Source organism: Strix aluco, chromosome 9 (genome assembly GCF_031877795.1).
Source record: "Strix aluco isolate bStrAlu1 chromosome 9, bStrAlu1.hap1, whole genome shotgun sequence".
In the NCBI taxonomy this organism is placed as follows: Eukaryota; Metazoa; Chordata; class Aves; order Strigiformes; family Strigidae; genus Strix; species Strix aluco.
The window spans coordinates 13,242,328-13,256,273 of NC_133939.1; the positions used below are offsets into that span (position 1 = coordinate 13,242,328).

The 13,946-nt window shown below is 37.8% G+C and overlaps 1 protein-coding gene across 3 annotated transcripts in view; it reads right to left on the minus strand.

Annotated features, from left to right (window-relative positions):
- Nucleotides 1-2,202: 2,202 nt before the first annotated feature.
- Nucleotides 2,203-13,946, minus strand: part of SPHKAP (SPHK1 interactor, AKAP domain containing) — a 74,574-nt gene continuing 62,830 nt past the window's right edge. For 2 of the 3 annotated variants that reach the window (XM_074833758.1, XM_074833757.1), the window contains exons 8-12: nucleotides 11,255-11,434; nucleotides 9,280-9,366; nucleotides 7,259-7,311; nucleotides 6,990-7,174; nucleotides 2,203-4,407 (exon numbers count right to left, since the gene is read on the minus strand). In XM_074833758.1, coding sequence (XP_074689859.1) covers nucleotides 4,264-4,407; nucleotides 6,990-7,174; nucleotides 7,259-7,311; nucleotides 9,280-9,366; nucleotides 11,255-11,434 — 649 coding nt within the window. In that variant the 3' untranslated portion in view covers nucleotides 2,203-4,263. The remainder of the gene's footprint in view (nucleotides 4,408-6,989; nucleotides 7,175-7,258; nucleotides 7,312-9,279; nucleotides 9,367-11,254; nucleotides 11,435-13,946) is intronic. The other variant, XM_074833760.1, reaches the window with a different exon arrangement.

Genomic DNA, 13,946 nt, shown 5'->3' on the forward strand with positions numbered 1-13,946 from the left:
AGGAGACTCATGAAGTGTGCTTTAGCAAGGGCTGTCACAGTGGAAATCATATTTGCTGTATTGTTTCTGTCCTTTAGACCTCTGAATCCTTTTAGTATATACCTCTCTGAATATACAAGCTTGGTTTTGTGGGAAAGAAGCCCTTAGCTTGTATCATGTAACTTCTCCAGGACAGAACCTATATTTTACAAGACAAGGATGAGGATTTCCATGTAAGCGTACAATGGGTACTTGCACTTTTGATGTATGCTTTTTGTATCTCTTGAGATTCAGATTCTTTTCTGAAGAGGTGTGGATAATAATACTCATACCCACTCATGTTTTAAAAGTGGCATTTTGTGAGAATTTCTTTTTCAGCTCCTCCTGTGTGATAACTTGCATTTCCTGGGTAGTTAGTGAAAGGATGTGAAGTATATCCTGCTTGGTTATATTTTCCAGTTTGCTGCACTTTACCATCTAATTTTCAGCCGAAGCTGGGAGGAGGGCACAGTATCCATCAGCCAGACCTGTCTTCACTGTAAATTGTTTTAGTTTGAACGTCCAGCTGTCTAATTTAACTGTCTGTCCTGTTAAGTGCTGTACAGCTGCAAGTTGCTTTCTGAGGGCCTGTTCCTCCTGATGACTGGCTTTAGAGGGGGTTTGAAAAATTGAAGTAGTGGCATTATGAGTTTGCTCATACTTAGCAAAGGCTTAGGAATGGCTCTGTCTTAAATTAAAATTCTTAAATCGGCTAGTACGGATGTGCTTTCCTTCTCAGCTGAATTTGGTTTTTTAAAGTAGCTCCAATGGGCTCTTTATTCCAATTGGTTTTTTTCCCCTGACGTTTTGAAAGTCAGAGTGCAGGATTCATGGTGACATTCCTGTGCTTGTCTGTCATGCAGTTCTTCATGAAACTGGACAAGAGAAACAGTAAAATTGGCCTTTCCAGAAAAGTTAATAGGATAACCGTAGGTGACCATTTTTATCATAGACCACAATAAAATGTTTAATTTACTTGAAGACGCTATGAAAATCTTCAGTGTTATGACAAAATTGAGGTATAGTTTTTCAACTTCTAATGATCCCAAAAGCACCCTAAACAAAACCAAACTAAAAATGAAGTTTTAAATACTTATATTTTTCAAGAGGTAATTTTCCTGTGTTTGAATTAATGTAGCTAGATAAATTCTGCTCTTCATTAGGTGGGTGGTAGAGTCAACATCAGGGTGGAAAGCACCTTTCCCTGAAGCCTTCTGGTGGTGTAAGGTGGTGAGCAGGCCAGTGCTGAGGCAGATATGTGTGCTGCTCCCATGGGTGGCCTCTGATGGCCAGGGCATCTCCTGAGGCTCACAGGGTTTGTCTTATTTCGTAAATTATGGTTCATCTCTTTCAAGTACTTATCCAGCTCCCGCTTGAAACTATGTACAAGTTTTGCATTCTCTCATTTGATAATGTGTCACCGCTTTTTGTTTGCTTTGAATCTGGCTCATTTAAGTTTCTTTTGTTGGGTCCTAGTTTGTATTGGGAAAGATAGAGAGCAGCCACCTCCTCCATGCCCTCATGATGTTAACAACCTGCATCATGCTCATATATACAGAGAGGTTGAACTACATATAATTTACTCTGAGATTTTTACCTAAAACTGTATGTAGTATGAAGTTCTCATTTATGTGTATTCAACGTTGACTTTAATTTTTTTCAGCTTCTCTTAATGGCGGACAAGTCCTGTTCTGATTTACTCAAGTGTTGGTTTCCTTTTCTGTTTATCAGTAGAAATACCTCTACACCTAGGCAGTAGGGCAGTAAATATCTGTGCAAACTTAAGCAGAAGAAGCTCCTGAACTTCTGCGTCCCCATGCCGCTGCCTACCTTTGCAGGTACTGAAAGCAGCTAGAGTGAACATGAATAGAGATTTGGTATGTTTGGAGTTATTCTGGGGTTAATTCTCAGCAATGAACATACAATTTCTCTTTATTTTACTGTGGTCTAAGAATGTTATGATTAGCCTTGTATCACTTGAATCAGTTGTGGAACCTGAGTAAAGCTGTAGCTTTGGTACTGAGGTAAGACATTGCTCTGACTTGTTTTGGTCAGGGCCATGGGTCAGATTTTTCACTCAGAAGCAGAGCTTTGAGAAACTACAGGGATGGCAGGCAAATATTATTTAATAGGTCAAAAAACCAATAGCACGTTCATGAACTTTTTAGGAAGGCAAAGAGGACGCACATTATAACATAAATTTATTTCTGAATAAATTGCAACATTAAGAACTACTGTACAGAAAAACTGCATCACACTGTTACAACTCTGTCATGATATTTGTGCTTTGTAGGATAAGTAAACATTTATTCTATCACAGCAAAAAATTGTATACCGACAACTAACTGTATTTGATTTAAAAATAAATACACTTTCCCATTTATTAACTTAAATCACTTTAAGTGTGTAATGCTTGGTGCTTTTAATTAACTTTCAGCCTCAGAAATGCTGAGCATTCAGAGTTGCCACTCATGTTAGTGGGAGTTATGAATGTTCAGCAATTCTTAGGAGCAGGCCCAGCAACTGCACAGTTATGTTCAGTGAATGCAATAAATTAACCTTTATCTTGACAGTAAAGCAACCTTCACTGTTCTGTACATACTGCAGAGTAAATGTAGAATTACTCATGTTGTTTATGTTCCATGTTAGATTTTGATTCACTAAGTTTGTATTTGGTAACAAATGAGTGACGCAATCATGCAAGTTTAGGAATGGTTTTAAAGATAAAATTGAGATTATGGCTCTTTTCATAAATTATTTAAAACTACTTTAAAATTTTCAAAAATATTTAGTGCAAAAGGATAGGTTTTCTTCCAAGAAATATTACAGAAGCATATACTGTTATATGGAAAATAAAACATCTCTTAAATATTTTATTGGGAAAAGCAGGCAGGTTTTCTATTATGCTATTTGGGTAAGGAGAAATGAAAGATAAGTATTTTCAAATAAACAAATTGCAGAAGCGCTGTGATGTGATAAATTTTATAATTACCTTTAAATTCCAAACCAATCTCTTTGGCAGAGTCAAGGGAATGTATCATTAAGTGCATGATACTAACAGATCATCTCAACAAGACGGTAACATAGTATATTTTATCAAACAGTTATATAAATGTTATAGTAATGTAAACTATCACATATAGTCCAAACACTTATATCCAAAATGAACAAGTATGTCTGCTGAAATTTTAACAATCATTTTGCTATCTTGTAAGTTACAAAAGTTAACATTAAGATTTTTATGAGATGGTACTCTTTTCAGATACACGTTTCTTCACCTTATTAACAATTTATTTGATTAAACTAAAATTAAAATAGTATTTTTTTTTCACTGATTTGAACTGATATGTAGCATGTTACATAGTGCTTTAAATAGAAGCACTTTACGTAACGATTGTACTATCATTACTCCCTCTTACCAGGTAGGGACACTGAGGCACAGAGGTGAAATGACTCGCCCAAGGTCATGTGGCAGGTCTGTGGTGGGACAGGTCTTAGAAACCTGCTGCCCTGACTCGCAGGGATGTGTTCAGGGATATACCAGGTGTAGCTGTACTGATCTGCACTGCCTCCAAGTGAAAAGGAATGAGTTTTTTAAGGGTAGTAATTGAGAGTCTAGATTTTATTTCCTTTAGAAGAAGACGGGAATCAGGAATAGCTATGGAAGAGAAATAATCACATGGAAAGAAACTAAAATGTGTTTTCAGCAGCTTTTTATTGTGTTGTCTAACTGCAAAGGTGTTAAGTGTTCAAAAGTTTTTACCCCTTAGCAGACTATGGGGATTTAAAAAAAAAAAAAAAAAAAAATTATGTAGGGACACAGGTGTCTCTAGGCATCCTGGAACACACTCTGGTTAAACTGTATAATATTGGCATTTTAAAACTGAATGTTAATGTACTATGCCATTTTAGCTGATTGACTTAATCAAATTGATGAAAATGGAACATATTAGATAATTAAGCCTTCACTGTGTAGTCCACTAATTCCGAAGGCTAAAAATCTATCCCCTCCTAACACAGTACATCCTATAGCACAATATGTCAAGAGTCCCTCATGATACAGAAAGATACAATACACCTTGGTTTCACTTTGTTCCTTGTTCAGTTGTGGAACGGACATGTGGTGTTTCTGTATTTGTATATCTTTGCTCATTTTATTCAGTGATGTTTGGATATTGGAGCATTACACAAACCACTGCTTATTTAAACTGGAATAAAACAAAAATGCTGAACTGGTGAACTTTCTTAACCCAATTCAAGAAGCCAATCAAACAGGCTTGGTGTCATCTCTCTGCGTTCCTCACTGAGCTTGCAGTACTGCACCACGGCATGAAAGATATCGCCCACTTTCCAGGACTTCCGTTGAACTAATTGCACAACATCTAAAAACTAAACAAAAAAGCAAAACAAAACACACTTAGGACTTGGTTAATGTTTTGCTAAGGTTTTGTTAAATGAATACACACAAATTTCTGTAAGACCATCCTTTGCAAATGCACTGATCTATGAGGGAGTGGACACAATTCACCACACAGCAACATAAAGGTTCTTTCTATTCATAAAACTTCATTTCTGAAGTTCCATAGCTCCTCAAAGAATGGTTGGATCTCACAACACTTTCTAAATTAGCTGCTCTCATCAATTATTTCTTATTTATTGCAATGAAAGTAAGAACAGTGAAAGTGAGCTCAATAAAGGATCACAACTTTCCTTTCAAAATGATGGAAGTGTGACTATCCCTTTTAAAGAAAAAAAAATCCCTCTTCATTACCATTACCTATATGTTAATTTATATCTAATTTTCTCTATTTCTACGTAAACATCCCATAATATTTTAAATATTCACATAGTACTGGTGAGGGAATTCTGGATAAACTCTTATCGCATGAAGACGTTTGCCACAGTTGTGTATGAATTACAGAGAATATCTGTATTTAATTTCTTTTTTAACTTCCAGATAAACCAGAGGTTAAATATATGTTCTTAAGCAGCTGTAAAAAGTCCTGAATTTGTCCACTTTGTACTTAATAATGGCCTTCAGTGTCATACATCTGGTCCCATTTTTTTCTGAAGCACATAAATGAAAATCAAAGCGCTTAATTTTTTTTAATTTCACAATCAATATCTAATTAGCTTGCTCCTTCTATATTTCCAGTTTTAAACCACACAAGAAAATATTGTGTGTCTCTAGTTAGTGTAGCTGTTTGCTATTTACATACTGAAGCCTAAACTTTTAATATGTATTTTAATGATATTTAATAGGCACGCGATTTCCAAGAGCACTGTTGTAGGCAGGATGTGCTTCATTATTCTCTAGTGTATTTTTGCAATTGAATTAACTGTTTGCCAAAGCACATGGGGAAAGCTGACAGCTGTTTCTTTAATTAGATGCAATTTGGACTGTTGCTGCTGAATGCATTTTAAATTATGTTTATGATTCCCAAATGCATGTACTCAAGAAAATCAAACAATATCTCTGCTACTCAAAATGATCTTCCCATAAAAGAGCAAAATACTGATTTATAATACTTTTTTCATTAATTGATTTGAACACTGTGACACTTTTTGTAAGCCTTAAGGTTTGAGACAATCTTGCTGACCTTGGAAATGGGGCTGGTTTGATCATTCCTGAAATGCTGTGGGTGGCATTTGGTGGTATCTATAATGGTGCATTAAAATCATTCAGGAATAGAAACAGTCTGTACTTGTTGCCATTTTGGACTTCAGTGTTGCTCTTGGTGCTCTGGCTTGGACTAGTACCTCCAAAGGTTTCTCAGTTCTGGTAGTCTGTGTCTGTCTGCCCCTCTCTGAAAATAGACTTCTGCTTTCAAAATGGTGGTTGGCAGAGGCTAAGCTACACCTGAGCAGGAGGAAAAGAGTAGTGGCACACAGAGCAATTTTCTATTGCTAAGCTAGGGGAGGTGGTGCTTTATAATTTCCATACAATGATGCAAACTAGTTCAATCAGTCATCTAATTTTCCAAGTAACATATGTGTGATTGCAAATATGACTCCAATAGAAACACTGGTTGGTCACTGCCTGGGCAAAAACTGTCTCTCGGTGTAGTAATCGTATAAAGATATGCTTACACAGCTAGGTCCATCCTGCCTAACCTCTGAACTTTCCATCAGCTCTGGGGCAGAAGCCGTGTAGTCTTGTTATGTCAGACAGTGAACCTGAGCTAATATAGGTATTCTTTATTTTGCAGTTAGTCTTTTCTATATGTTTGAGCAGTGGGCCCATTCTTTGGTGAGCAGCAATCCTTTTCTGCCAGCATAAAGTGACTATAAAGCCAATGCATTTGGCCATGCTAGATCTGACATGAATGTAGGAGGAACTGTCAAGGCCCTGCTGTATCCCTAGCTATAGCAATTTATGAACAGCCAGGCACAAGTTCAGACCTGCCTGAGGCTGCCCTAATCAGTGTTGCAGGCAAGGTAGGACCTGCATAAGGACTAAGGAATTTCAAAGCTGGAAATCTCAAGTTCAACTTATGTCTCGCATCATAGTCAGCTCTTACTGTCACCAAGTAGCAGAACTTTGTGTGCGTGATGTCCACACACAAGTGATTTTTATTTTTTAAGTTACATGCTTAAACTCCATGTAAGCCATCTTCAACCTTTCAAGTGCAGACACATAAAGGACTCTCTGTTAATTCTGCCTTGGGCGTTGATACTTAACGCATCACTGGTGTGAAAAAGTGAACAGATTCATCAAAGATGTTATAGAGGCTTTGGAGAAGGTCTCGTGGTGATACTGTTCCTTGTGTCATAAACAATCTAAGTATTCCACATACCTTAAATTATGATAATTTAATCCTCTCCTCCCTTTCTAGAATAAAAAGTAACATTGTCATCTTGCTGTAATGAAGATGTTTTTGCATCTACTTCTAAGCTCAGTACTTTCAATAAATAGTAACTGCTACTTGATTAAAGTGAACTAACAGTATCGCCAATTCTGTAAATACTACCTTTTCAATTCTGTTTTCCTGAGATTTCTTAAAATAGATGGTTGGAATTCCAAGTTCAGAAGCAGCTATCCACTGCAGGGTGGCTCGCAGCTCTGCATCAGGGCACTCTGGTTCCAGATCAAAGTTTATTACCAGTAGGTCCTTTTGACAATTAGCTGTTCCCACCGAAAGCCCAGAAGTACTTTCTGGAAAAATAATTGCAGCAGTTACTGTGCAATTACTTGTGTTAACTTCAAATTGTATACTTGAACTGATATGGTTCAACTTACCTTCTGTATTTTCTGTCTGTTCTTTAAGGAAAACCTTTTCTTCTACTAATTCACTTAGAAACAAACAACAACAAAGCTTATTAGTGATATTTAGGAACAGTCTACAACATTGCTTCATGATGGATAAACTTCTCCCTCAATGCAAGACCTAGAAAACTGCAAGAAAAAAGTTACGTAGGATGAAATAATAAAATGCTGAATATATTTAATTTATTTAATCTGTAAATCAGGAAAAGCTGTGGGAATTGCAGCATTATTCCTGTAATGGGATGAAGTACTTGTACTGGTTGCGCTGTGTATTACATTTCACCAGCATCTGTGTATCTTTACATTTTACATCATGACAAGCAAATGACATTATGGTAAGACCCAGCAAGTCTCATAACCTGGGCAGAAACACCGAACTTCCAATGCCTGCATTTTGCAGTACTATACTCCCTGGCTGAATCTTTTCCAGTCTTGCTTTCTAGTTTTATCTTTCATAGTTAAATACAATCAAAACGATCAATGACTTCAACGACTGCTGGTTTTAAATATATTAGTTGTTTGGACAAACAAATTCTGATTGCGCCTTGCAAAAATTTCCAAAGATCTTAATTTCTTATGTATCATGTCTTTCTTAAATGACAAGAAACAAACTTCAGGCATGTGGTCAGTGCTTCAGCTTCCATTTCTGAACACAGCATCCATGTGCATGTACATTTGCAGGAGACTGCAAATTCACTGTTGATGTCACAGCTATTGCATTTGTTTCATTGCTCCTGTCCCATTCTGCCCTCAATCAGGGGGAACGCTGCAAGTGTAAGATTTTGTTTCTAGCATGGGAGTATGCTACTCTTTACCACCCTAATTCACAGGATTTCAGAATTTCCCCTAAGACTTCACAGAATCAAGATTATATATACTCATGTAGTGGTTACTGCAAGACGTGAAAGGAAAGAATGAAATAGAAGCATGCAACGTATGGTTTGTCATGACTTAGAATCACGCTTAATAACTTCCTTTCCATCAGATTTTTTCCTAGTTTTCTGTCTGAACAACAGGTGTATTCTGTGCAGTGACTTTGATTTGTGGAAATACAAACTTGTCATGCTTATTGGCTAACGCTTGAGAATAGCCCCTGAAAGCTAGCAAGGGGAATCAGAAATTTCTCCCTTTGGTCCTCAGAGATATAAGGGAGAGGGGTCATCTTTAGGAGTGGGTATAGGAGGTATCACTGCCTACTGTGAAGATTGGGATGTTTTAACAATGTTAGTCTCCAAATTGGCAGCTGAGAGAGAATGCATGTAACTCTACAGAAATATGAATGCCTAGCTTTTGAGAGGCTTTTTTTTTTTTTTTTTTTTTTAATAAGAAATCAGGACTTGTTGTAGTATAGTCTGGTAACGAGCTGTGAAGGTTTTCTGCTGTCACCGACTTCACAAAGTTCCCATGTTCAATGCGTGATGTATACTTCTGCAGTGGCCATGCCCTGACTGCATCGTGACATTCACCAGCTGGCAGGTTTCAGGGTACCAGAATCTTTAGGCAGGTACTTGCACATCTCCTGATAATTTAATTGCATGCTCAGTAGAAACATGTCCTGAAACAATAGGTAAGATGTGCTTTGGGCCAAATTATTATTATTCTTGGAAAGAATGCTATCATTTTTTTTCCTTTGACTTTAATTGATCCTTATTTGCTTGACCTTACTTGCTATTACAGTAGAGTTTTGATAATATTTGAAGTTGTCTAGAGAAGACAGTTCACACAATGGAAAACCAATACTGCAGAAAACTGTCTTTTAGGAAGAGCAGTTGGTGGATCCATATTCTCCTGAGAGATCCTTTCCTGGGCTTTCCTGTAATCTTTCATTATCTAGTGCTATCACTCTGCACAGACACCTTCATGTGCTTTTTTTCTGAAACTAATGGCAGTCTCAGCAGCAGGTGCAAAGCAGAGCTTGGCACATTTTAGATGGTGTAAACGATTTGCAGTTAAAATTAGACTAAACATCAAGTCTCACTTCAGTGACTACTTACTTAATCATAGGAGAAGATGGCACGTTCTCCTGATAAATTTCCAGGTCCATAATGCCAAGACTGCTAGTTGTACTGCTGTTGCCATTGCTGACAAAGCAAAAGTTTAAATATTAGTGCCAAGCTGCACTGAACATGTCTCCATACATCTTTTTTTAATTTATTTATGTACAAAGTGAGGAGGCTGCCCCCTGTTATGCAGAGTTCCACAAAATCAGTTGTGCTCAGCAAGTGGTTCCCAGAATGAAGCACACTAATCTGCTTAAAATAATGAGGATTTTATTAAAATAGTTCTAAATAGAACATGTATCAAGTGATGATCTAAACTGGAGGGAAGAAAAAAAAGTGAACTATCTTCTTGCGAATGGCTTATGCAATGAACATTTCGCCTCAAACAAAAAAACAGTCCGAGTCCTTGAAAAGGAGGATTATCAGGTACAGAGATGTCCTGGAAAAAACCTGCAGAGATTCAGATACCTCTGAACATGGTGAGTTATAGCAAGGCATCTGGTTGCCCATCATATTACTTACCTGTTGGGTGACTCCATGCCTGTAAGGAGCAGCAGTTTCAGCGTATTACATCATACCCCAAAGACTATCAGGGATCTAAAGGAAGCCACAGGTACAGTGGTGGCCCCTAATGTTTCTAACTATTCTGAAAGACAGATTTCAATTAAAGACAGTGCTCCTTGGGACCAGTAATATGTAGAAGTATTCTCTTTGGCTTCTTCATAAGAATGAAGTATTACATCTGAGAATATTTGGAAAAAATAGTACCAGTTCACTTTATGACATAATTCTAAATTTGACAGTGAATGTTTACACAGATATTGTAATAGTCTCATGAACAGGTTGTGAATTTGCTGGCTGCAAGTCAATTAGCACGAACAAGTTCTGTGTGGCGAGTCAACTTGCACCACTTAGTTAGTTGCTTTTCCAGTAAAAATTATTTTTCCTTACATTAGAAGGGTTGATTAGACAGTTCCTTTCCCCATCAGGTTTTTCTGAGTCAGTGTCAGCATGCCATGCACTCAGACTTTCTGTAGCAATTTGTGTTTCAATGCAGAGCCAAAAGGCACAATACATCAGCTCTCTCAAAACAAGGACTTTGTTAAAGGTTGATACTATAACAATGGAATGAATGTTTACCCACACTGACAGACAAGTTTTTGTTCAGTATTTTTTCAGCTAGCCAACAGTGCTCTCTGACAGACACTTTCTCTTCCCTGCTTCATTGCCATACTGTCTTCCTCCTTGTCGTCTTAATCTCCAAGAGAAAGATGCAATTACTTGACAATATTTTAAAACCTAATCTAAGAGCATGTGAAGAAAAAACCTTGCTCAATTTGAAGTTTTGAAGGGGCTGAAGTCAAGCTAATGTCACTTTATATAAACTCTAAGGACTAGATAACCTTTTTAAACACATGTGCTGTCTTGAACAGGAATAAAAAGCATCACATTGCACTGGGAGCTCTGGAATTTATGCCTACTCAGGGGGAACTCCGTCATCCTCTTTGGTCTGCTCTCCTGTGCCATTCTAAGCAGATCAGGGCTCTATCTCTGTTCTTAGTGCACAGATACCTGGTGAGAATAGCAGTCTCATCAATCTCAGCTAAGGAGATGCTAAAATAAACATTATGCAAATAGCAGCAAATAAATGAAAGGAAAGACTGTAGCAATTAGCTTGTCCAGTGGCCCTTTCACTGTAGCACTGAGGCACTTGAGTGGTGCCAAGAAGTTTTTTCTTTATCTGAATCTAGCTGCTCACCAATAATAAAAAGACCTGGCTGAGAACCAGAATGTGGCTAACTCTTTTTCCTTTTTTAAAAATAAAATGATGAACTCTGTCATTAGGCTTTCTTTACAGTATTTTGAATAAATCTTGAGCTGTTGACCCTCATTCCTGATGCATGGTAGTCAAATCATTGGCCTGGTTGATTAGACCGTATTGTGTACCGGAAACAGACAATATAGGTACCTCAGGGATCGCTCGCTGAGTTGTAAGTAGCTACTCGTGTCGTCAGGATTGTCCTCATCGTTAGCTAGCTGGGACCAGCTGCCAGTGCTTTCTTCACTGCTGCTGAGATGGTTTGGAAATTCTTCAGCTGTTTTTGTCTCTCCTATGATTTCAGCATCTGGTCTGCTCTGAGGACTGTTGCTGGTAGGGTGATAAGGAAGGCACATTGATATTGTAATATCAATAATATAAATGCCACCACTCTTCAGGCAATGCTGCTGATTAAAGTCAACCAAGCTGCAAAATTATACAAACGCAAGAGACAGGACAAGCTTATAATTTATACACAAAGTCCAGTTGAACATATGGTCTGAGATGATCTTAAAAAATTATCTACTTCTGACTGCTATAAACAAACACAAACCAAAGCAAGCTTTATACTGAAACATACATAGAAAAGGCTTAACTTGTACAAAAAGGACTGCTCACTGCATAGGTCTATTGCTTAGTGCACTTCACTCAATCAGTGATTGAAATATGTGGTATATGTTAGTGCAGAATGATAGCATTTCTCAGGAATATATATTGGCACTAAATCCCTGTCCTACTACTAATAAGTTTCTGGCCAGGGTTTTCTACTCTGTTAGCATTGTAGATCCAAAAGAGGTCTAGGAGTAAAAGTAGGAAAGTATTATGGGTTGTGAATCACTAATGACTCTTAGCCTTCTGTGTTTCTTAGGATCTTTGCTGCTTAGGTTGGGGAAGGACAAAGTATTCTTTTTCTAGCTAGGTGTGCAGCAGTCAGAAACCAGACTGAATATATAGCCCAGACTGAGCTTAGAAAACACAAAGGTTAAGGGAAAAATGCTTTATAATTCTGCACACTTGACATATGTTGCACACATACGCACATATTTATGACACACATATATATATGCACACACACTCCCAAAAATGCACACACAAACAAAAAGTAAAAACTATATTTATGGTAGCTTTTCAGAGCCAAACTGGACTTTGCAAGACTTACTGTGGGACTTTTGATATGCAGGCAGAAAAGTATATAACAATCGACCCCCCCCCCCCTCTTTTTTGATGATAAGAAAGAATTAATTATATTACTGCAGCACCAGAATAACAATTAAAGAAAACTGTAGTTTTGTTAAGTTTACGGGATGGTCTGCATTTGCAACGTTGTGATTAAAACAATAACGTGTATTGGCAACCCTCTGCAGGATCCCTGTAGAGAAGTTCTCGCCTTCAGACTTTTATCTGTAGTTATGGCTGAGGTGCCCTGTCTTCAGTTAGAGCAAGAGATCACATCAAAAATTCTATTGCTCCCAGGTAATTAACTTGATTAAGAATATACCGAGACAGTATCACTGTGGATATCTCATTTTGCCATGCTGTCACTATCAGGACAACTGAGAAGTTGCTTCATTAATGCTGGATGCTAGAGAGAGAGGCAGCCTCCTGTACAGGGAGAAAGGGACTTGTTTGCCTGAGGGCCTCTGCTCTACCAGGCAGTCAACATTTATCAGATAAATACACCTGTTATCCTGACCCTCAGGTACAAAACTCATCATCTGTAGTAACCTTGAAGGTGCTGAGCAGCCAGGTTATTCAGATTTTTAATACAGGGCAGGTAGCACCTAATACTTGGTCCAAAACATGAGAGATTTTTGTGGGCGTTGTTACTTGGCATTTGAGGTTTTGTTTGATTCATTATGCAATTACATCTCAGACTAGCAATGCTTTGAACTGACAGTTCTCTACTTCTGAACAGTTGGTTGGAACTGTTTCTGTGTAACTGTGAAAGGATTGGGTCTGTTGCACTGCCTATGTACAAGAAAAAACTCTTTTTCCTTGCTGAAGACCTCTTCCCCAGGCCTGTGTGGCACTTTTTTCCCCCTTTTTTTTTTCTTTTTTAATTGACTGATTTTTCTAATTGTCTGCTTGATTTTTCTAATTGTCTGCTTGATATTTTGCCTGGAGTCCTATCTGCCTATATCTACACTAGCAAGTAATCTCATGTGGTAGGAGTGGATCAAAGCAATTGATGCTTTTCTATCTACATTATATATATTTTAGGTTTTTACGTCAGCCTAGACTTGGTCCAGACAGCTATACCACAAGTGGTTCAAATTCATGTGAAGAACCACTGGAGGCTTTGCCTTCCCACTTGGTGTACGAGCACATCTTGTACACACTTGTGCAGCTTCTCATTGAGATTCCTTTAAAAGAAATCTGCATTTCATGCTGCAAACAGAGCCAGTGCATGGAAATGGAGACAAGTTGATTCAGAACTGCACTGCATCCCTGAACCAAAATGCTCATGTAGGTGTAGCCTCTGGTTACTAATTCTGCCACCCTACCAATCCCATAGCCATTCTGGGACCTCTGCATCAAAGGCAGAGGAAAAGTTGGCATTAAAGGGCTCATAAAATTATTTTCGCACAGTTTCAAACAGTCAAGATTCTGTATAGGTAGATTTCTAAATGTATCTTATTAAAAGCAGGTTGCATTTGAAGGAAGAGGAAGGTTAGTGGGGGAGAGTCAGTATGAAAGAATAATGACACTATGATAATTATCTACCTAATTGCTGCCATACCTAGGAAAGTACATGCTTTCTCACTTCAAGCAGAGCCAAAACAGAGCACTGTGTAGAATAAAATGAGCTACAAAAGGGTTTCTAACACTAGCACCTGCACTC